Source organism: Jatropha curcas, chromosome 5 (genome assembly GCF_041381405.1).
Source record: "Jatropha curcas cultivar XTBG-Jc1 chromosome 5, XTBG_Jcur_1.0, whole genome shotgun sequence".
Classification (NCBI taxonomy): Eukaryota; Viridiplantae; Streptophyta; class Magnoliopsida; order Malpighiales; family Euphorbiaceae; genus Jatropha; species Jatropha curcas.
This window is the reverse complement of record NC_143155.1, coordinates 27181185-27204306: the sequence shown is the minus strand read 5'-3', so window position 1 is coordinate 27204306 and position 23122 is coordinate 27181185. Positions and strand designations below refer to the sequence as shown.

Genomic DNA, 23122 nt, shown 5'->3' with positions numbered 1-23122 from the left:
TGCAATAGATTTTTAGGTTTCATAACCTATTTTTAACTGATGTCATAAATAGTCAATAGTCAGCACAACTCTGACGCGCTAATTTTATGTATTTGGTGACGGAGGGCAATAGTTCGTTACAGCCAACAGAAACGAAACTTTCTCTCGAGAAACAGGGAAAAAGTTCTGCGCAACTTGAAATGTAGAAGAAAAACGGAAGTTCAATAATGACAAAGGGAAGAAAAATATATGGAAATAAAAATGAAGATAACTTATTCAAAATGTATATATAGGCGCAGTACACAATTGAAAGTGAAATACATCAAATGGGGCAACCACAATGGGCTCACTGTTAGAGCAATCAAATCCCAATAAACACATTATAATACATGTAAATCTCAGTACCAACACCACCACCCGCCAGCCTCTTATGTACATCTGTCCAACTGACCACGTGCCGTTTGAAAAATCAGCACCTAACAAAAATGCAAGCTGCTTTTTCTAAGTTCAAACTGAAGCAGCCTGAAACAGTTTATTCCCCTCAAAAAGAGAATTTATTTTTAAATCATGCTATATATACATTCAACGGTTGGAATTGCCATCCAGCAAGTTCCTCAAGCTACACAAGGCCTCTGCAGAGAGGCTACAACACCTCTGTCTCCGTTGCCTAGAAGGTGATGGTTCCCCTTGATCAAGGGAGGAGAAACAAACAATAATCACAGTGAGATTGTCAAATGTGTTGCGACGCAAGGCCTCCATTACAAGGTCTCGAGCACATTGTTCTGGGTCATCATGCCGACGCAGCCCACGACGGACAAGGCTGACAGCATGCTGACTTGACATAACATCCCAAATCCCATCACAACCAATTATAAGAAATTCATCATCCTCTGTTAGAACCACCTGCCGGAACTCTGGTTCTGCAATGAGTGGCGAAGGGGCACCGCGAGGGTTTTTCATGTCCCAGTCCCCAAGAGCTCGCGAAACTGATAAAACACCATTGAGATATCCATCATCAATGTAACCACCCAATTCTTCAACACGCTTTCGTTCGGATGGATAAACAGGCCTATGGTCTTGAGACATATCTATTGCCTCTCCTTTGCGGCAGAGAACTGCTCTGCAGTCACCAGCATTGGCCACCAATAATAGCCTGGAACAAGCGAACAAGGTCAGGACACTAGAGATTTACATAATAATTGCTCAAGCAATAACATCAGAAGCACCCCGAAAATAAAAAGGCAGAAGTAACGAAGGTTCATGCAGAATTAACATTGAATTTCATGCATTTACCAATCAGGGTAATGCATTGATTCAACAACAGTCAGCAAGCCATCCGCCCCATTAATAGTAACATGCATTGTGGAATTTGTCCATTGCATACATCATAAGCACACAAGACATAGACATTTGCTGGTCCAGATGAAGCTAAAGATGAGTGTTGTACACAAGACACCAAGTCCAGCACTGCTTTCTAATAGACCATGCAGGATTGAGAATCATGTATGATAGACTATATCTTATTAAAGCAAATACTTGTTGGAAATAAGTCAAAGCGAATAGTGCAACATTGGTTCCAGTGTTCAACGTTATAGATATAAATCTAGACAAAACAGAGGTTTCGTCAAGATTAAGGTATTTATAGAATCAGTGTAAACATACCTTCCAAATATAAAAGCAGTAAGAGCAGTAGTCCCAGAAGAACTACTCACGCTGTGGTCATCTCCCAAAGCTAGGTCAGCTAGAACAAATGCTTTGCGAAGGGAGTTCTCAACCTCTGCCAAGAATATATTATCAACTTCATATGTTTGGGGAAAATTAACATCTTCAAAGAAGAGTCTGGTTGCATTATTCCTTATATAAGCTGCCGCTTCGGGTCCTCCATGACCATCAAAAACCTGCAAACATATTCAAAAGCTCAATCACTATATAGCAAAAGAAAAATTATGTTTTCCGATGGTAATAAATTACAAGGATGAAAGACAAATTACCCCATAGAAAGCACTTGGCTTGGGAAACTTGAAAAGGGAGCCCAGATGTGCAGGCAGATCATCTATCCTTATGTGCTCGTCTTCCATATATCTCCTAGGCCCAATGTCGGCAAAGCTGCCAGAACGAATGCTGGGAACAAATTGCAAGGTTGGAGGCTCAAGAGACACATCCTACAAAAAGGCATGGAGGGTTTTAAGTTTAATATTTGTGTCTCACAAATGATAAATCAACAATTGGGTTCTACCTAGGAGCTAAGCAAACATTACTATTTTGTTTAAATTTTTTATTCACGTATCATAATCAAACTCTGGCGTATAACATCATTCTTGGAATAAGATATCATGCATCATTATGTTCATTTATAATTATTGCTCTACCAATAATGAAGCTTGACTTTTACTCGGACAGAACTAATATTCCAAAATCATAGCTCACGCAAACAACAGATATCAACTATAACACAAACAAGACATAGATCACTATTCAGAAACGTACTAAAAATTTCTTCCAACAGAAGAACGTTTAGTGCGGCCATAGCATGGGACAGTCGGGCAGAGAATTGTAATGATACAATTTTTCTTTGAAGTGCACCGGAGTAAAGGCGCTAAGCTGACTTAGACAATAATAAACAGCCATGATATCCAGTCGATCAATGATACAAATGAAAACCCAAAAAAAAAAAAAAAAAAAAGCTTCAAAATTCAGCTTCCTATGGAGCTCCCAAAGAACGAAATCAAACAAGCTCTAAATTTCAAATAGATAATCTAAATCCATAAGACTAACTAAGTTCACACGCAAACCCTAGCAAGGAAACAGGATAAACAACGATAAAGATTCAAGACAATCAACCAAAAAATGGGGAACAGAAGCTCACCACAACTTGAGAGGTAGATAAATCGGCAGGCACCAACTCCGAAACTCGTACTTGATTTAACCTTTTCGGCGAGACGGTAACAACATCTTCTATCTCATGAACACTGCTTTCATTAGCAAAGAATTGAACATCTACATGGACGCTCCGTTGACACACAACCTCTGCTTCAGCCACCATATTTCATTTACTATAGAAAAACTTTCTCCGATTAGATTCAAAGCCCGAAACTCTACACTACTTCAGATATTTTGTTTTGTTTGGTTGGGTTCTCTTCCTTTTTCTCGCGTTTTCTTTCTGAATTTTCTCGCACTTCCCCTCGGCTTTGATTTTTATTTTTATTTTTTCAGTTGAAGCGATCAAATTTTGTGGCAGGTGGGCTTCAACTTTTATTTATAGGAGCCAGAAGGGCAACCGGTGGCTACCGGTCCGTGTACGCATGTGGGCATACGATTTGAGCCGCTAGTGATCTCGCACGCAACCGCATAAGCTTCGCTTGACGGACACGTGACAGTTTTTAGGTCGACGCGTGACCTTTGAGTCTTCTCGAGGGATGCTTCGTGTAGAATGACCGAACCCTCCTTCTTGTGCCTCCCGCGGATGAGTTGTCACGTTGACCTGTGCAGGTATTTTTTTAGGATACGACTAGGATTATGGGATTTCGTAGGGATAATTTTGGAAATAAGATTTGCCACTTTAAATTTTGTTTCTCATTTTCTTTTTGTTCCCATTGGCTGCCTTGGTTTGTATACGTTAGTAGTTTTTTTTTTTTTTTTTTTAGGAAATTGTACGTTAGTGATTTATGGTCTAAGGAGCTATTTGGTGAGATTCCAAAAATTGGGAGTCCGTCCTAATTTAGAATTACAATAAAATATATCTAAAATTATATAGAATTTGAAATATTTAATTATTAGCAGATTGCTTAAGTGTTAGATTGAATTTATGGAATGTGAAATCTCTTAATTTTAGAGAAATAATAGAATATAAAATTTGCGAATCAAGAGCAAAATTGTATTTTTCGCGTTTTGTAGAAAATGAAAAATATGAGAATTTCGAGTTTGTCATTTTATTATAAAAATCATCATAAATTGATTAATGTTATTAAAAGAAAAAGACATATGGTCGTTATACAGCCGACAATATTTTCGTCTATTGATTTCCTTTAAATTAAAAAAACGAATAAATTTTTTTCTTCTCAATCAAATAAAAAAATCTAATAAATTTATAGAACTTTAAATTTCTACACTTAAATTCCATCAATCTAAATGATATTGATTTAAGGTATTCTAATACTATTGATTTTACTTTTTTTTTTTTAAAAAAAAAAGGGATACTATTGATTTTACTTGACTCCATAATGAAAATTTATTGCAATTTTCACCATTTCAATCATATGGTGCAATTAATCGCTAATTTTCATTTTAGCATACATTTATCAAAAGTTAAAAAAAACATAATGTAATTGCAACAAATGATAAACTATTTCTTTTTTTAATTTTTACCGCATTCTGAATTAATTAATCAAATCGATTCTAAATTTACTGTCATTAATTTTAAACGGAAGTTTAAATGTGAACCCAAGAATGGAAGTTAAATAGTTTGAAAATTCAAAATCTGAAAGCCTCTTGTTTGTAATTCAAATATTTTCGTTGACCAATCAATTAATGTAACGGGTTGACTGAAATATATAAAAAATGCTGTTAGATTAATTGTTCTCTACAAGAAATCCATGGATTAATTAGGTTCATCGCAATTAACATTTTTTAAATTCAAAATTACTTTTATATGTTGCTATCAATTTTTAACTATGTTTTATCCTAATATGATGCGTCATGAAAGTTGTAAAAAAAAAAGAAAAAAATTTTAAATTATCCAGAGTTGACCTGCATTTACGCATGCTCATCAATCTGATGGTGGTATCGCATACTCCTAATTATGTTGGGCGTGGGCTGAGCAGGCAGCTGACAATCTAATTAGAGTTCCAATAATTTGCATCAATCAGCATGGAATCTGTCTGTCCCTCCATAAAAGATCCATCGCTCCATTATTAGTTACTGAAAAAAATAAATAAATGTTTTTATCTGCTATCTACTGTTCAAAATATTAAGCAGTTTTGAATTCTGTAAAAATAAAAACATAAATTTAATATTGAGAAACACGTTTTAATAGAATAAAAAATTATTATATTTTACGTCTCATATTATGATTCCACCAAAGAAAATTAAAAATGTTTTCTACTAAAAGAATGATATTAAAACTTTAATTATCAACTTTTAACTATGATTAGTAATTGCTAAGATATTATATTTAAATGGAAACATTAATAGTTAAAATATTTTTAATATTTCAATTATGATTAATAATTGCTGAAAAAAAACGTATTGGAAATGTTAGATTGAATCTAAATAATAGAAGAATGATGTTGGCACACTTGGCACAAGTGGGTTTGGTGGTCCAAGTAGCCAACCCACTAATAGCTGAAAAAAGCTCTCAGGCTCCCCTTATTGGTATTCTAAATTGACCTCTGGCTTCAAACAAGCCTTTGTTTTTTCATTATTTAAAATCAAATATGGACAAAAATATCTACATCAAACAAAAGGCGAGGGAGCCTCTTTGCAAGGCGAAGATTAACAGACAGATTGAGAAACTTCGGATCATCACTAGTCAAGTATAATACAAATCTTGGTGCAGAAACCCCACCACATGCATAATGCAGTTGCTAGTTTTTCCATCCTCACCTCCCATCCATACATCAAGTCAACTAATAAATATTTTTTTTTATCTTTTATTTTTCTATTATCGATGAAAAATCCTCTCATTTAAATTAAAATTTCATTTTTTGATAACTTAGAGAATAAATGATCTCGTAGGTAAATTATTTCCTGAATCGATTAGGTTATATGAGGGAATGGTTGGTAGACATTCATGTTGCAGCCCAAACATCTACCTAAACCGACCAATTAATAATTTGTGCCTACCAAGTGCTTGTGAATATGTGTGTGTGAATGAGAGACCAAACAGACAATTATTGGGACATGTCCTGAGGTAAGAATGTCAATGTACAGTATGGTTTTAAAAAAGGCAATGCATATAAGATAAGATTCAAGTTAGGTAAGATTAAAAAATGAAACAAATTAAATAATACTTTTGACTTTTATTTTAGAAAGAAAGCAATGCTTTTATCTGATTCAATGGCAATGCGAAACATGTTGTTTGTCAATTGTTTGTTTACAAATTTTGTAGTTCCAGTGGTTTGGTCGGTATCTCAACGATGCTTCTAGACAAATTAGAAAAGATGGAACAAACGTGTGAACTTGTTTTGTCACACATGTCGCAACCATCAAACCCTGTCTTTTTACGTATATGCTACGGGTTGTCGTCTCAGAGTCACTCCTCTTTCTTCTTCTTTTTATTTTTTTGTTTTTCATTTCGTGTTTTATAGGTTCAGATCAGATGCAAACAGTACAAGTGTACTTGTCAAGAGTTCATAGGAAGCTTCTCGTTCTTGATAGAAAGATCCGCTCTTGCCGTCACGTGTTGTTGTTCTTAGAGTTGGGCTTGGATAAACAGGCCTTAGGCCATTTTTGCAATTTGGATTATTCCATTGAGAAATCTGACCCACAGATAAGCCTATCTGAAAATAATTGAGGCCTCTCACCTTTTCAATCCAAGCCCTATTTTGAAAGAAATAATAATAAAAAAAAAAGCTGTCTAATGGTATTTGATCAGTTAGTGTTATATATGGATACACTATCTTTCTGACACCCTTAGCAAGAAAATCAAGCAAGAGTAGAGGGTGGAGATTGATGTCAAGCTTATGAAAGGGAGTCAAAACACTCGTTTTCAAGTATTTAAAAGAATTCCATATACATCGTTCAAATTAGAGATCTCTAATTAAAAAACAAAGATCTTTATCATCTTCCACAAAAAAAAAAAAAAAAAAAAAGAAAAATTCTATCTCACCCTTTAAGTATATGATTACTTTTTATTTTTAATGAAAAATATAGTGATAAAAAAATAATAATTGGGTAATTGTTAGTATAATTTTATCACTTTATTTTATCAAGCGATATAAGCTACTTTAAGGGAGGCATGAGGCATGGGCGCGTGGTGTTAGAATTATTGAATCAATAAATGAGAAAGTTACCTCCTTTATTTGCAGATTAGGGACTCGGGTACTAGTGTGTTGATGTGTTCACCATTAGCGTGGGAGGTTTACCGTTGGGCTAAGAGCTCACTGGAGTGATGATATTCATAAATTTTTAAAAATAATTTAGCTTGATTTTTTTTATTATTGTTTAATTTTTATTTTTCGTCAAATATGGAAAATCAATTTTATAATTATTCAAAATAAAAATACACTCTATAATTTAATTCTCATAAAATGTAATTACATTCAAAATTGAAAATTAAATAAATGATTCAATATGAGCAGTTTTTCGACAATTTTGATTACATATATAAAACTAAATATGATAAAATAATTTAAAATAATTATTTAATTTTGAATTCTTAATCAAATTAATTTTGATTAACTTTCAAATTCACATATATTAAAAAAAATGAAAACCAAAAACTAATATCAAATTAAAGCTTTTTTGAGATAAAAAAAACGCATAAATACCAGTACCATATTAAAATTTTAACTAGACCGTAAATTTTTTTTTTTAACTTTAAACTGATATATTTTTAAATTCGATATTCGATTTGAAATTTATCTTTGATCAACATAAAAATTCAATAAATCAATGCCCCAAGTTAGGATTGTAAATGAACAAATTTAAGATCTAGTAATTTTCTGCTCAAGTAGTTTAAAAATAATCAAACTTGAGCTCGATTCGATAGCTATAAACGGTGGAGCTCGTACTTGAATTCGAAATCTATTAAACTAAAATAACATTGTTTTAACATATATTTAATTCTTTTGACTTACTGAGATATCACATGATTCGACTATCTTAAGCCATAAAAAATTTACATGTTCATAAATCATGATAAATGAATAAAAATGGAATCAAATGAATTGGGCGGAGATGGTCGTATTGTGTGGGTGTTGACAAAGTGGAAATTGCCATCCTTTTTGAAGAGATTTATTCAAAGTTTTGGGTCCATTATTTATAAATGGGCCTTCTAAGTTTCAACAAATAATGTAACTAACCATCATTAATGTCCTCAACGATTGGCACCCATCTTCTTCTTCCTTTTTTGACCTTTTCATACTTATCTTGTTTTACTCTTCCAAAGATAGACCAAAACCATCAATTAAAACTTTTACTTTATAAATAAATAAATCAAACCTCAATTTTTATTTTAATCAATTAAAAATTATATCCATAAAAATTTTAACTCATGGATTATATTCATTTAACACTTTAACTCATAAATTTATATATTTATAATTTAAAAAGGTAAAATTCGTTACTAATAAAATTATTAATAAACTGGTAATAAAATATATAACAGTTATTAGAATAGTAGATTTTCTTATATAATGTCTTAATTAGGACAGACAATAAAACGTCGAATTCAAAAATATCAAATATAAATTCCACACACAAAAAAAAAAAAAGAGAGAAAAATATTAAATATGAATCAGCAAATTCATCTTTATCTAATCCGGCGTACCGTGGACAAATGGTGTGATACATTTTATTAGTTTATCTATGATACGAGGAGGTGACACGTGATATTTGATTTTATTTATTTATTTATTAATTATTACCATATCCCATCCACTTGGACAAACTCCATTTTCCAGCTCTCCAAACAAAAATTACCCAACAAAAATATATATTTTAAAAAAACACTAAAAACTTAATGAATGTACTCATTATTTTACTTATTAGAGGGTTTTTTTTTTTAGAACTACTATAGTTAATTTTTTGAAGCACAAATAAATATTTTGTCATATTTTAATAGCATAACACTAATATTAATATTTTGAAATAAGAAAATGGATTATGAAAAGTTATTCTCTAATGTTTAATTAATAAATATTGAAATAGCTAATAACTATTAAAGTTTTATTCTGTAACATATTTTGAAATAATATTCAATATTTTAATTAGATCTATTATTTATATTTTTTAATGGTATAATATTTATATAGAAAAAGATCCGAAATAGCATGGAGCGGGCATGGTTAGTGACATAATTCAAAATTGTTTAATTTTAATTTAAAAACTCACTTCATATTTTGAATTCAATTTTCATCAAGCGGAAATATTATTATATTAAAAAAATAAATAGAGTGTCTAAAGGGCAAAACAAAAAGCACGCCTTGAAAGACCAATTAAATATCACTGTCAAAGAATCAGTATTTTACAATTTAATAGTCCATTTGACAGTTTGGAACAGCTTCAAAACAAGTAGAAAATGATTGTTCAGTCAAAATAAATAAATCTTTTGTTTAAAAATCATAAACAATTTCAATTTCAATATTAAAAAAAAACAATTTCAATTTCAATTTAATTTTATCCCATTTAATTTAACAATAATAATAATAATAATAATAATAATAATATAAGTATTTAAATTCTAATCACCTGCTTTTATAAGGTTTCCTTTTACGGCTTCATTTTAAAAAAATATTTTTTGTTATATAAATAAAGGTGATTAATCTATTAATTTATTTTCAAATTATTTAAAAATGGCGTGTCCTGACTGACTCCCAAGGTTAATTTATTCAAAGAGACAGGAAAAACTTTGAAAGGGAAAAAGTGGGGCCCATGTGAGGTTGAACGGTCAAAAAGAAGAAAAAAGCGAAATAGATAAAAAAAGAAAAAATAAATGTATATACATAAATGTTTGGGCTATTGTGTTGACTGTGTTTCTTTCTTCCTTCTTCTCAAATCTCAAAACGCCACCACCAAACACAACAAACCCATTTCATTCATTCAAGAAATATTCATAAATCTACTTCTTTGTCCTTCAACTCATACCTTTTCTATTTTAAAGATCTAAAGAACAAAATCACACAACATACAAAATCCTTAAGCTTTTGGACTAAGATCCATTTTGATTCCGGTCATGAATCCGCATCTGCTGCCTCCTCATTTACTCTGTTTGTTTACTTGATCTGTAAGTTTTTATTCGCTGCAAGTTGTTGATCTGCAAAATTTAGATCTTTATTTTATGAATAGCTTTCCATGTCCGTTTTTTTTTTTTTATTTGGTAATTTACAATTTTCTGAGTCTTCTGGATATTTATGGAGAGAGATTTTCGCTGGCTTTATTTTTTGGGGTTATTTTAGATTTATATTTCTATTTTTGGGCTTTAGCGGCACTGGTTCGTTTCAGTTTGGGACCTTTTAACCCCCGTTTGACTGCGTACAAAAACCCATCTGAAACGAACTTCACTTTGCCATCTCGTGCCTTGGTGTTTCTTTGGCTAGCTAACAGAGAAACAGAAAACCTAAGCTCAACCGATTAATTCGCTTGGGTTTAAATTTATACTTCGTTGGTAGGTTTTGTTGTCATCTTGGGTCCTTAATAAATGACTGATGCACGTGTCAAAAAGAAATTGTGGGTCTCTTTACTTATGTTTTTCAGTGTTAACAAAATGCCTATAAAAAATGTATGCTTTACTGCTAATAGAGCCAGTTAACCGATCTTCCTTTTACTATTAATTTCTGTTTAAAGATCGTTAATGACTTACCTTTAATAGCTCAGGTACCATCTCTATAGATGCATAAATTTATGGGTCTATCAAGTTTCTAACTTGCTGTTTGAGTAGCACTTTTGTTTATGTCTAATTATTACACAAATTTGAACAGCTGATGATCTGTTTGCACCTGTATTTTGTTATTATAAAGTTATTTACTATTGATATTTTGATTTTCATGGTTTGGGTGTATGTATTTCCGGAGAATTGATGCTGTCTGCATCTGTATGGATGAATGATGCCTGAAGTATCTGTATTTTGAAGTAATAGCATCATGGCATGCATTTGAGTAAAATGTTAGCGTGTTTGAAATTGTAGTGGTTAATATTTTTTGTGAATGGCTCCTTGATGCATTTTTTTTTTCTCTGTTCCTTCTGAGGACAGTTTAATGAAAATAACATGACCTTGTTAGCGGCATTTACTTTCAGGGAAGTCGCGTTTTGCTGACAAATATGTGCTTCCATATTTAAGAATCTATATGTATTCATATTCGGTGTTTTTTTCCCCTTTTCATATGGAAAAAATAATTAACTACAAGATGTTTTACTGCAGGCAATACTGAATCTATTATTGAGTTGGGAAGATAAATTTGCTAGGGAATCACCTTAGTTTCATCCTTCTTCTTTGAGCCAATGGCTTCTGTAAGTGTTGTGCCTACTTCTGGATTACGGGAACCAAGTGGAAATACAGCCGGTGCTGATAAATTGCCTGATGAGATGAATGACATGAAAATTAGGGATGAAAAGGCAAGTCTTGTTTCTCATCCTCTAGTTATCATGATCAGCATCACTCACTACTTTTCTTTCTCATTTTGGTTTCAATATTGTTTAAATGAAAGCTGTTGAATATTTTACAGGAAATGGAAGCAACTGTTGTTGATGATAATGGAACAGAGACAGGTCATATTATTGTCACAACTATTGGTGGCAAAAATGGAAATGCAAAACAGGTTACTTAAGAATTTCGTTTTTAAGGTTATGCTCTTTGTTAAGCAGACATAGTGATTCCTTTGAGTACATGGTGACACTATTTGTCCTTTCATGGTTTTAGACAATAAGCTATATGGCTGAGCGTGTTGTTGGACATGGATCTTTCGGAGTAGTATTTCAGGTAAGTTGTTAAATCAACAAACAGGTGTTGTTTTTAATCCTTATGCCTGGCTTATGCTGATGCAATATCTTTAACTTAAACATTTTGATAAGAAAGTTTTCTTTTTGCTTTTATTTGAATATTCAGGCTAAGTGCTTAGAGACTGGTGAAACTGTTGCTATAAAAAAGGTTCTACAAGATAAAAGGTACAAGAACCGAGAGCTGCAAACCATGCGTCTTCTGGACCACCCTAATGTAGTATCTCTGAAGCACTGTTTCTTCTCAACAACTGAAAAGGATGAACTCTACCTTAACTTGGTACTTGAGTATGTCCCTGAAACTGTTCACCGGGTGATCAAACACTACAATAAGATGGGACAAAGAATGCCGCTGATATATGTGAAACTATATTTTTACCAGGTATGAACTTGCAGATGTTCCATTTTTCTTATTTATGATATGTGCACACTAGTTATTAGTAGCCACAATTTGTGCCATGTGCATGTTTGGCCTATCATATATTTTGTCTAATTTCTCAATGTTTCTAAACCTTAATAATTTGTAGCCTTATCTAAATCTTTTATTTTCTTACTTGCCAACAGATTTGTAGAGCTCTTGCTTATATTCACAACAGTATTGGAGTGTGCCATAGAGACATAAAGCCTCAAAATTTGTTGGTATGTTGAGAATGGCCGTTATTGTAACTATAGTGAATTAAACCTGATTTGTTGTCTTCTTCATTAATTTATGCATCTTGTAGTTCAAGCATTCTCTAATTTTTGATGTGTTAATTTTCTTTGTAATAGGTTAACCCACATACCCACCAGCTCAAACTGTGTGACTTTGGAAGTGCAAAAGTGTTGGTGTGTACTTAGTATATCTGATTCTGGAATAGTTTCATTGTTTTTACAATTGCAGTTATTTAATTATGTTTTAATTATACTGATTTTTTTTTTTTACCCATTTTGACAGGTGAAAGGGGAACCAAACATATCTTACATATGTTCTAGGTACTACCGAGCACCTGAACTTATATTTGGTGCAACTGAGTACACCACAGCGATTGACATCTGGTCTGCTGGATGTGTACTGGCTGAATTGCTGCTTGGACAGGTTGATAGCTTCTTTTATATGGATTGTTTCCTGTATTTTCTAGGTTTACTAAATAACTGACATAATATCCTCAATGATGCCAGCCTCTCTTTCCTGGTGAGAGTGGAGTGGATCAGCTTGTTGAAATTATAAAGGTAATAGTACTTGTTTCTGGAATTTCTCACCAACAAAGAACTGTTTAATTTGACCTTGGATATTTATGTAATTCCAGTCACATCCAACTTGGAGAGACCTATCATCTCACTAAGATTTGCTAATTCAAACATTGTTATACTTACTGTAATTTGGTGTAATTCTCTTGCAGGTTTTGGGTACCCCAACGCGGGAGGAAATCAAGTGCATGAATCCCAACTACACTGAGTTCAAGTTTCCCCAAATTAAAGCACACCCATGGCATAAGGTACTTGCAATATTGCTTCACCTGTGGTCTCTGTGCAATTGAAAATCTTAGTGATTATACACCATATTCCTATATTCATCTACATATTGTTGCTCACCAGATATTCCATAAGCGCATGCCTCCTGAAGCTGTGGATCTCGTATCAAGATTATTGCAGTACTCTCCAAATCTTCGAAGTACAGCTGTAAGTACAAATTTTCTGTGAACACTTTCTGTCAATACCATTTAATGCCTGTGGTACACTGGGGCTCAATCTTAAAGCTTATAATCTTTCATCAAGCTTTGGCCTGTATGCTATATGGGAGGATATGAAGATGAATTAGGCATATATTAGCTTCACTGCTATATTATTCTTTTGTCATTTTGCTTTCATCATTCTGGTAATATTCTGCAATTTTCTTTGTTTTCAATGCAGTTGGAGGCTTTGATCCATCCCTTCTTTAATGAGCTACGTGACCCTAACACTCGGTTACCAAATGGACGATTCCTTCCTCCACTTTTCAACTTTAAACCTCATGGTAATGAATCATGGTTGAAAATTATTATACCCTTGCCTTCTGGAATCCCTTGGATAATAGTTGCTGACATCTATTCTCTTTATGGTCAGAACTGAGGGGAGTGCCAGTTGAGATGTTGGCAAAGCTAATCCCAGAGCATGCAAGAAAGCAGTGTGCCTTCCTTGGATTGTGATGCAGTTCTTTGTAGTTAGTGTCTGCTGCTCGCAGAAAAGCGTCCTGTAGAAAAGAAAATTTAGCTAGTTTCAAGTGATCATATTGAAGCAGTGTTATTTGTTATGCAACCCCTGTTCATTTATTACTTTTTTATATTTATTTTTTGTAGTTTTTATTTATCTTCTACTTCTTTGTAGAGAGCAGATATAAAAAGAAGGTTCTGCTTGTTATGTTAATCCTCACTGGATATGCTGACCCTTAGTTTTCTGTTGAAGACATAATCAACACATTTTATCAATTATAGACTGTTTCCTTCCTTTTTGATATTTTATGACGATATTGTATTACATAACGGATGTTAGACCTTTTCTTTTACTCTTAAGAGTGATACCTCCAAAGTTAAAGTAGCTAAAGGAAAATATCGGTGGGAAAATTTATGCAGCTAATAAATTGGCAAGAAAATTGCATAATCATATGCTGCCATATTTTGCAGAAGCTCGGTTTTGACTTTTACAGCATGTTTGTTATGGGTAGCGAGCTGTTAGCATTTGGTTGCAAAGTTGTAAAAAAAAAAAAATAAAAGGAGAGAGAGAGAAAAGGGTTAGTTGGGATGGTAAGCAGGTGATTGTAGGCCCTCAAAATATATGGGCAAGGAAGGAGCTAAGAAGGTGTTACTTTTTCTTTTTCAGAGCAAAATGGTCTTCAGGCATGCGTGGACTGGGGCGTATGATGCTCATAAATAATAATGGGAATATAGGCTTTGTTGAGCCACTCACAGTCACTTGGTAAAAAAAGGAACTTTAATAGCTTAGCCCCAGTCTTCCATATAAGGCTCTCCACTGGTTTAAAATAACCCTAAAACTTGAAAAGCTAGTGATAGAGTTTGAGTTGCTGATTTCTTAAAAGATCTAATCTGCGTATTCTGCGTCACAGATTCCTTGGATGCCTCTTCTCGGTCACCAAAAAAAAAAAAAAAAAGTTACTTTATAGCTTTAGCCTCAGTCTTTCATTGTTCTGTATGAAATAGGTCAATTTTTCAAAGGTTGTGATAGTTTGGCTATGCTATTTTAATAGTAATTATATTATATTCCTCACTACTTCATTTGCAGTAACAAATATAGGAAGAGAAAGGCAATTACTTTGAGTTTCTTATTTCATTACATCCTATCCAACATAGCCTTTGGGTGCTGATATGAATTTATAACCAGTTACTGAGTACAATTTTTAGATGAAAAATGGGCATCTGCAGTACAAAATTCTTCTGTTTGAAGAGAACAAATCAAAATTGAAATGGAAGATGATATTGTGACAGAACAGAACAAGATATTGGCTAAGATCTCCAATGATGAAGTAGAAGATGCTGCTATTGTGATTGATGCTTCTTTACTTCTTTTCAAACATTTCTGGTCGCACATACAATTATATATCCAACAGAAGACGCGAAATCCATACAGCAGATAACATTAAAATATTCGAAACCTGAGAAAATACTGGAAAAAGGGAATACAACAAATTCTTACCCTCTGTTGCAGAAACAGTGTGTTTATTGACATCTCATGATTGAGAATTTGAATTTTATGGAACAAAAGGTGTCAACTTGTTTCCTTTTTGATGGAAGTTTATGGATTTGAAGCTACAGATGTTTAAGGTTGATTATGTTATATACTAACTAACATGACTATCATCAACACTAATCTGCTGACATTGTTGTCAGAAATATTAATAGCTATCAGTTTGAATTGACGTAAACCATATCGAAATATTTTCTGGCGAAGAAGAAAAAAAAATCAAAATCTTCATCGTAGTTGATGACCAATCTTTGAATGGAAGCAAGGCAATAGCTGAATTGAGCATCATTGGCTATCACCGAAAGAAACCACAGAGAAATCCTGACCAGGCAAAGTGGTTGCATTAATCAATTTGGTCGGTTACAGAATCTGCAAGCTTTGACAAGGAAAGGAAGAGCTCTTAGTGGAATTTCCATTCCAAGGAAATATGTTTATAACATTAGTCAGAAATGTTAAACCAAGCATGCTGTTGAAGAGCTACTAAGTTTATGCAGTAATTTAATGCGCATTGCTATTATGCTATGTTGGATTGTACCTTAAGTGATCTCCTTAAAATCTGCTAATTAAAGAGACACGATTGTTTTTGCAATAGAGCTCCATGCATGATGCACGATATATACAGTCTTGCTTAATTCAACAACAAAAAGAAAAAGAGACACTTATCCAGAAATTATGCATTAATAGTACTAATAATATCCAGTTTTGGTGATTTTAATAATGAAATAACTGTAGGGGACCGAAGAAAGTGAAAGTTATGGGAAGAACATGGGGGTCTTATCGACTCTTGTTATTCCTTTTACCTTTTTCCAGAACTAGCATATGCACACTCCATATTCGTATAAAAAAGAGAAAAGAAAACAAAGGGCCAATGCTTACATGGAATTTGGTCGGTTCCCGCCACCAAAACTTACTAAAAGAATTAAAAATTGCAAGGTTCAGATGTAGTTGAATGTTACTTCCACTATCGTCAGCTCTTGTTATTATTATTATTATTATTATTATTATTATTACATATATATATATATATATATATATAGGATTCAGCCTTTCCGATTCTGCATGCATTTCAATAGTTAAAATCTTTATCAACTTGCTCTCTAGTGCTCATACGCATCTCACTCACTCACCCACTTACACTGTTAAAACAAACCACTTGCTGGTTTCTTTCTACTTCCCATAACTTAGGGTGAATATTTCCTTGTCAGATAATAGTCTCTTTTGATCTATTAACTAATAACTGATAGAGACAAACCAATTTTGAGCTTGGGTTCTTGAGTTTAACAGACTCTTTCAATTGTTTCAGACTTTTTACAAATTGATCTTTCAATATGAAGTGTTATCTTATCTGTTCCACTTATTTCATTATTTGTTCCTTGGTTGTCTTTGCTGCGCATGCTCGTTGGCATCATCACCACCATACAAAACATAAACACACTCACTCTCATAAAATATCATCAATTTCAGTACCTCCCTCTTCTTTACATGAGCCTGCTTATCCTCCATTTTCTCCGCCGGAATTTCCTGATCTGCCTCTCACTCCTTCACCTGAACCCGAAATTCCACCATCTCTTCCGCCTCCTACTAGTTCACCTATGCCTGCTAATCCTCCGCTTGCTCCGCCTCTTCCTGACCTCGTCAATCCAACACCCATAGCTCCTCCTGAGCCTGCTCATCCACTATCTCCTCCTCCTGCACCTGAGCCTGCTAATCCTAAGCTTGTTCCGCGTCCACCTGACCACGCTAATCTGACTCCCACCCCTCCTCCTGAGCCTGTTCATCCAATATCTCCTACTCCTGCACCTGAGCCTGCTAGTCCACCTGATGGGTACAGTTCTAGAATTTTTAATGTGAGAAAATTCGGGGCAGTTGGTGATGGAATAGCAGATGATACAGATGCATTCAAGATGGCATGGGATACAGCTTGCCAAACTGAAGGTTCTACAGTTATTCTTGTTCCTTATGGTTTCAAATTCATGATTCAGTCTACAATTTTTACAGGTCCTTGTCAAGGTGGTCTACAGTTTCAGGTATTGTGTACTTTATGTTAATTATTCCTGTCAGGTTACTTTTGTAGGCCTGTCGATGGTTAAAACTTTAAGGACTATAAAAGTTATTGCATTTTGACCATTGCTAAGGTTGATGGAACTCTTGTCCCTCCCGATGGACCAAACTCCTGGCCACAAAAGAACAGCAAGCGACAATGGCTAGTTTTTTACAGAATTAATGAAATGTCATTAGTGGGAGGTGGTGTAATAGACGGCAGAGGAGAAAAATGGTGGGATCTTCCTTGCAAACCCCACAAGGTATTTAGTACAAGTTCATTTTTCTTTGAACATCTCCTTTTTTTTTTCTTTTTTTTTTATTGATTTGGCTATTACTCAAGTTCAAACTCAAGATCTTTGATTTCTTAAAACAACTCCAGTATAATTGAGCTAAAACATTTTCAATTTAATTACATGGTCGAAGAATATCTCTAATTTATTATATGGAATTTCATGGCACAGGGAATAAATGGAACCACATTGCCCGGGCCGTGTGATAGTCCGATTGTAAGTTTGTACAGTTTTTATCTTACATTTTAAAGATACTACCACAAAGCATTAAAATGAATTGACTGTATCGTTAATTAAAATGCAGGCCATCAGGTTCTTTATGAGCTCCAATTTGACAGTTCGAGGACTTAGAATCAAGAACAGTCCTCAATTCAACTTCAGATTTGATGGTTGCGAGAATGTTCACATAGATTCCATTCACATTACTGCTCCTGCTTTAAGTCCTAACACCGATGGAATCCACATAGAGAACACTAATAATGTGGAAATATATGATTCAGTAATCTCCAATGGTCTGCACTACACATAATAATCTCATAATAACTTTTTGTTTCTTTTCCTAAAAATTTCAGTACTAAATAATACAACCCCTGTCACAGGTGATGATTGCATATCAATCGGTTCAGGCTGTTACGATGTAGACATTAGGAACATGACCTGTGGACCTAGTCATGGAATCAGGTATATGTACATTTCTTATAATTTATTAATGGAAAATAACTTCTCTGGAGAAAATTGAAATATTTATCTTCTTAATTCTACTTATCAGCATAGGGAGTCTCGGCAACCACAATTCGCGAGCCTGTGTACATAACATCACGGTTAGAGACTCAGTGATTAAAGTTTCGGAAAACGGAGTTAGAATCAAGACCTGGCAAGGTGGATCAGGAGCGGTCTCAGGAATAACATTTAGCAATATTCATATGGATAATGTAAGGAATCCAATTATAATTGACCAATTCTATTGCTCGACAAAGGAATGCACAAACCAAACGTCAGCAGTTTATGTATCAGACATTTTATATGAAAATATAAAAGGAACATACAATATTCGAAGCCCGCCAATGCATTTTGCTTGCAGTGACTCAGTCCCTTGCACCAACTTGACACTTTCAGATGTTGAACTTCTTCCTGCTCAAGGAGATTTGGTTTTGGATCCATTTTGTTGGAATGCATATGGAGATTTGGAAACCCTAACAATTCCACCAGTTTCTTGCTTGATGGAAGGCGCTCCTCGATCTCTGATCAGTAATGAGATTGAGGCTTGTTGACCTATTTAGATTTTAACTGTAAATTAATTGAAGTGATTTCTATATTTGTGTACATAATTGAGGATAGAGAAATCATGGCATGCATGGATGGATAGTACTGTCAGGGTTACTCTAATTATGAAATGATTATGGACTGGTGTATTTTAATCACCTCCCCATATAATAATAATAATAATAATAATACTATATAATTTATAAAATTTCCGTCTGATTTATCACTATCAACATATAGTTTCTATTTCGTATATGGAATTTTGTCATTTTATTAAAAATAAATTAATTTTATACTAGAAAGCAAACATAAGAGCGAGACTTTCATTTATATCAAATGAAATGCTAACTTTCTATTTCATTTGTATTAGTTATGTAAGATACAATGAAGAGCAAAATGAGAGATGGGTAAGGCATGCAAGATCATTATGGATAATGTAAGATATGATTTTGTTGTGGTTGAAATACAAAAAGAAGAATATTCCAAGTTTCCAAATGTCATGTGAGACCAGAGTAAGGCAGAAGGAGACAAGAAGTCTTTTAGATAAATAATAAGTGAAAGATACTAAAAAAATGCAAAGAAGAATATATAAACGGTGAGAGTGAGTGAAGTTGCAGGGAACTTTGTCGAACATTTGATAATGGGTAGGTGCAAAGTGGGGGGGACAACCTTTTCTCTACCTCTCTTGCACGCGAAGAGCCTACTATGATAAGTATATATACTATATATCATAATTATGTAATGTGCAGGATGTTCACATAACTCTGGTTCAAGTATAACTGTAAATATATATATAAATATACACTCTTTTATCTATTAATACATGTGTTTTCATGCTTGTTGAGAATGATATTCAATTAAAACTCTTTTTAACAATAATTTACCGATTTAATTTATTTTGAGATACGGTTCATTTATAGTAGATTATTAACAAATTACTTTGAATGCATATATATTAATGGTAGCTAATATTAATAAAAATGAACAAATGATATGCAATTCATCGTTCAAGAATTAACCCTGCATCAACTTTTTTTTTTTAAAAAAAAAAAATCTCTGAATTACTGATTGCAATTAATAATTTAAAAAATTAAAGTTAAAATTACATTTATTAATTTTAAAATCAAAGCTTTATTTCTTGCTCTGAAAAAGGGTCGTCGGTGCACGGGCTAAAATCCAATTGCCATCCACCAAATGAGCCTTTTGGATCTGTCTTTCATACAGAAAATGAAGAAGACGGAACGCTAACAACTTTTAAAACCTGCGTTTTTGTTCTTTTTATTCTTGGCAGTTGGCTGTGCTTCGAAGACTCACACTTTAAAATGAAAAAGTGAGCAACCAAACAAAAAACGAAAGGGCAGAATAAGACAAGAAAAAAGATTAATGTACTGTATTTTTCAAAAAAAGAAAAAGAAAAAGAAAAAGAAAGAGAAAGAGAAAGAGACAGTGATTAATTTACTGTAGATATCATTTGTGTGGGTAAGTGAGAGTGGGGAATAAGTGTTCCTTCATTTTTTTAATGGGAAATTCCCACTAGGCAAAAAATAATGAGGGAAAAACAATTGAAGAGCAAAACCGCTACTTATAACATCCGTGTGTATAATTTCTCAGTTTAAAATAAAAAAATAACAATTAAAAAAAAAAATGAAATAGTTTAGTGAAATCTGAAAATGTTGAGTTAGGCCCAACCAAACTGAATAGCGCGTTTCACATACGCACATATTAAACCTAAGACCCAATTTTAGTGTAATAATATGGGCTGAGACCCACAGAGTTTAATCACTCATAATCGTTAACTTATTATGAATATGGGCTAAGCTTTATGCCCAACTTATAGAGTCTCGGCCCAATCCAGAACTAATTAATGAATGAGCTTTTGAGTTCAACTACATTACGTTTCCGCCCAATATCTATAAACCTTTAAATTTCCGGAAGGAAAATTTTTTTTAAGTTTTACTTTATAAAATAGTACCATCTTTTCTTTAACTTTTGGAAATTTTTTTGTGGCTACTTTAAGTTTGGAATTTTTTTTATTCTTTAAAAGATTCAATGGATTGAAATAACAAAGAATTATATTCTCTATAATTGATAAATGAATTCGATATATTTCATTTTTGATACTAGAAAAAAAATTAATCAGATTACACTTGATAGATACCTAATTTTTTAGTTTGGTTCTGCTTATGATAAATGTTAGTATTGGCTCCAAATGTGATTTTATAATTAAGGATCTCGGCTCACATTAATATTGATTATGCTTTTCAGCATATGTTTATTAAGTTATGACTTTTATAATGCAAAAACGTTATTGAATTGGGATACTGGTAAAATAGGGTTATTAAATTACTAAATATGATTACGTGTGAATGGGGAAGTCTTGGGAAGAGTCAACGTTGACCTATAAAGACTGTTGTGTGAAATACTCCAAAACCAAAGTATTTTTATGAATTTCTATGGTGTTCTTTTTTTTTTTTTTTTTTTTTTTTTTTGTAAATGCTGTAGCTTCACTTTTTAGCTAGAGAAGCCCCACCACCAAGTTATGTCGGCCTGTAGACTCTCTACTGGTCTTTGTTTATTATATAAGATATTTCTTCATCTTCATCATTAATATATATATATATATATATATATATATATATATATATATATAACATAAACAAGTCTACAGGCCCATTATTTTCGTGAGATATATCAATTACACGTTAGTCCTTTCATAATTACATTTAGATTTTTAAAATATTTAGTATTCTATTTAATTTCGTAATTAGATAGATTAACTTCTTGTTTTATAGATTAAAAAATTTTAATTTTTTTAATTTAAAATTTAATTACGGTACTTACGTTATCTTTTAGAGATACGGCTCTCAGTTAAATTGCTATTAGAATCTCTCAATAAATTAGTAATAAAAGTGGCTGAGAATAAACGTAGATAACCTCGTGATTCATGATCTACGAACAAAGTTGTACTTGATCTTGGTCGGAGAATAATGTTGTAAATATCTTGGTTAGTTGCAGTCTGCAGATGTGACATTATAACCAAATAAAAATAAATAAAAAATAAAAAAAACAAAGATGCAGTTGTGTAAATAAAATAAAATTTATCATTAAATTATATTATAAAATACTAGCTAAATTATTTTTTGACTGCACAAGAACTAGTTAAATTATTTTAAATAAACAAATAGATAGAAAGTTGTTTACATAATACATAAATAAAAATGATTTACAATTTGATTTCGGTTTAATTAATATGATATAATTTAATAATTTATCTTGAATACTACATACTTATACCCAAATACTCCAATCTATTTATGAAAATTGAATATTATCACGAAGAAAAATAGATCATGTCATATGTCACGAGATACACGTCATTTTGGCAGTAAATGACGCAGATGCAGATGCGGAGAAACATGTGACTCGCGTGGACTTAGAATTTACTCGCCCCATCACATGCCACGTGTTTGTACTTTGAGTGATACGTATAAAATTATTGAATACTAAAAATTTCGTTCTAAAAAGATATTATTTTTTCTAGTTTATCGCCAAATATAGTCCATTTATTTTTTTATATTATAACTAATTCATAAATTATTTACTATATTCTTATTAAATTTTATCTTATTTTCAATAACGTTTATTAATTTTTATTTATCATTTTAATATAATAATAGTTCATATGTTACTCTCTCTATTCCAAAATATAAATTATTTAAGATTTTTGTACAATTAAGAAAATAATTAATTTTCATTGATTATGATAAAAATAAGGATAATTTGGCCGAATTATCCTTTGTAGTTTGTTGTGAAAGTATTTATTATATCTAATGTAAATAAGGGTAATGTTGAAAAATATCATTTATTAATCCTTAAAATGAATTATATTTTGGGATAAAATAATCACCTAAGAACAATTTATATTTTGGGTCAGAAAAAGTATTGAAGATGAATATAATAGGAAAATTATACGAATAAAATTATCTTTTAACCATAATAATAATTATTTTTTAATCTGTGTATAAATAAAAAATAGATTATCTTTTTGAACGGACTGAGTACTATATTATGTATTTAATTTTTTTTTAACTAACTGTGGTTGTTATATAAGTAATTATTAAAAAATATTCTTTCCAAAAAAAGTAATTATATATATATATATATATATATATATATATATA

General features: G+C 32.3%; 3 protein-coding genes across 3 annotated transcripts; 2 read left to right on the top strand and 1 right to left on the bottom strand.

The window, feature by feature from the left end:
• Window positions 1-229: 229 nt before the first annotated feature.
• LOC105642672 (Protein phosphatase 2C family protein) lies at window positions 230-3214 on the bottom strand. Its single transcript, XM_012227576.3, has 4 exons — window positions 2846-3214; window positions 1971-2141; window positions 1642-1877; window positions 230-1132 (listed from the first exon to the last, which is right to left on the bottom strand). The coding sequence occupies exons 1-4, from the start codon at window positions 3020-3022 to the stop codon at window positions 562-564; spliced, it is 1155 nt and encodes a 384-aa protein (XP_012082966.1). The 5' UTR covers window positions 3023-3214; the 3' UTR covers window positions 230-561.
• Window positions 3215-9646: 6432 nt separating this feature from the next.
• On the top strand, window positions 9647-14075 carry LOC105642671 (shaggy-related protein kinase alpha). Its single transcript, XM_012227575.3, has 13 exons — window positions 9647-9922; window positions 11057-11250; window positions 11361-11453; window positions 11555-11614; window positions 11741-12013; window positions 12196-12270; window positions 12400-12456; window positions 12566-12706; window positions 12790-12840; window positions 13011-13106; window positions 13207-13290; window positions 13522-13624; window positions 13714-14075. The coding sequence occupies exons 2-13, from the start codon at window positions 11137-11139 to the stop codon at window positions 13794-13796; spliced, it is 1230 nt and encodes a 409-aa protein (XP_012082965.1). The 5' UTR covers window positions 9647-9922; window positions 11057-11136; the 3' UTR covers window positions 13797-14075.
• A 2318-nt stretch (window positions 14076-16393) lies between these two features.
• Window positions 16394-19149, top strand: LOC105642670 (Pectin lyase-like superfamily protein). Its single transcript, XM_012227574.4, has 6 exons — window positions 16394-17372; window positions 17481-17648; window positions 17850-17894; window positions 17983-18190; window positions 18278-18359; window positions 18448-19149. The coding sequence occupies exons 1-6, from the start codon at window positions 16674-16676 to the stop codon at window positions 18947-18949; spliced, it is 1704 nt and encodes a 567-aa protein (XP_012082964.1). The 5' UTR covers window positions 16394-16673; the 3' UTR covers window positions 18950-19149.
• Window positions 19150-23122: the final 3973 nt, after the last annotated feature.

Excerpts from the sequence above, each read along its gene's own strand:
- LOC105642672 (XM_012227576.3), bottom strand. The coding sequence starts at position 3,022 with ATGGTGGCTGAAGCAGAGGTTGTGTGTCAACGGAGCGTCCATGTAGAT. Across the intron at positions 1,878-1,970 it reads AGCCAAGTGCTTTCTATGGG|GTTTTTGATGGTCATGGAGG; the intron begins GTAATTTGTCTT and ends ATATGTTTGCAG. Across the intron at positions 1,133-1,641 it reads ACTGCTTTTATATTTGGAAG|GCTATTATTGGTGGCCAATG; the intron begins GTATGTTTACAC and ends CGCTTGTTCCAG.
- LOC105642671 (XM_012227575.3), top strand. The coding sequence starts at position 11,137 with ATGGCTTCTGTAAGTGTTGTGCCTACTTCTGGATTACGGGAACCAAGT. Across the intron at positions 11,251-11,360 it reads TGAAAATTAGGGATGAAAAG|GAAATGGAAGCAACTGTTGT; the intron begins GCAAGTCTTGTT and ends AATATTTTACAG. Across the intron at positions 13,625-13,713 it reads TTTCAACTTTAAACCTCATG|AACTGAGGGGAGTGCCAGTT; the intron begins GTAATGAATCAT and ends CTTTATGGTCAG.
- LOC105642670 (XM_012227574.4), top strand. The coding sequence starts at position 16,674 with ATGAAGTGTTATCTTATCTGTTCCACTTATTTCATTATTTGTTCCTTG. Across the intron at positions 17,373-17,480 it reads AAGGTGGTCTACAGTTTCAG|GTTGATGGAACTCTTGTCCC; the intron begins GTATTGTGTACT and ends ACCATTGCTAAG. Across the intron at positions 17,895-17,982 it reads GGCCGTGTGATAGTCCGATT|GCCATCAGGTTCTTTATGAG; the intron begins GTAAGTTTGTAC and ends ATTAAAATGCAG.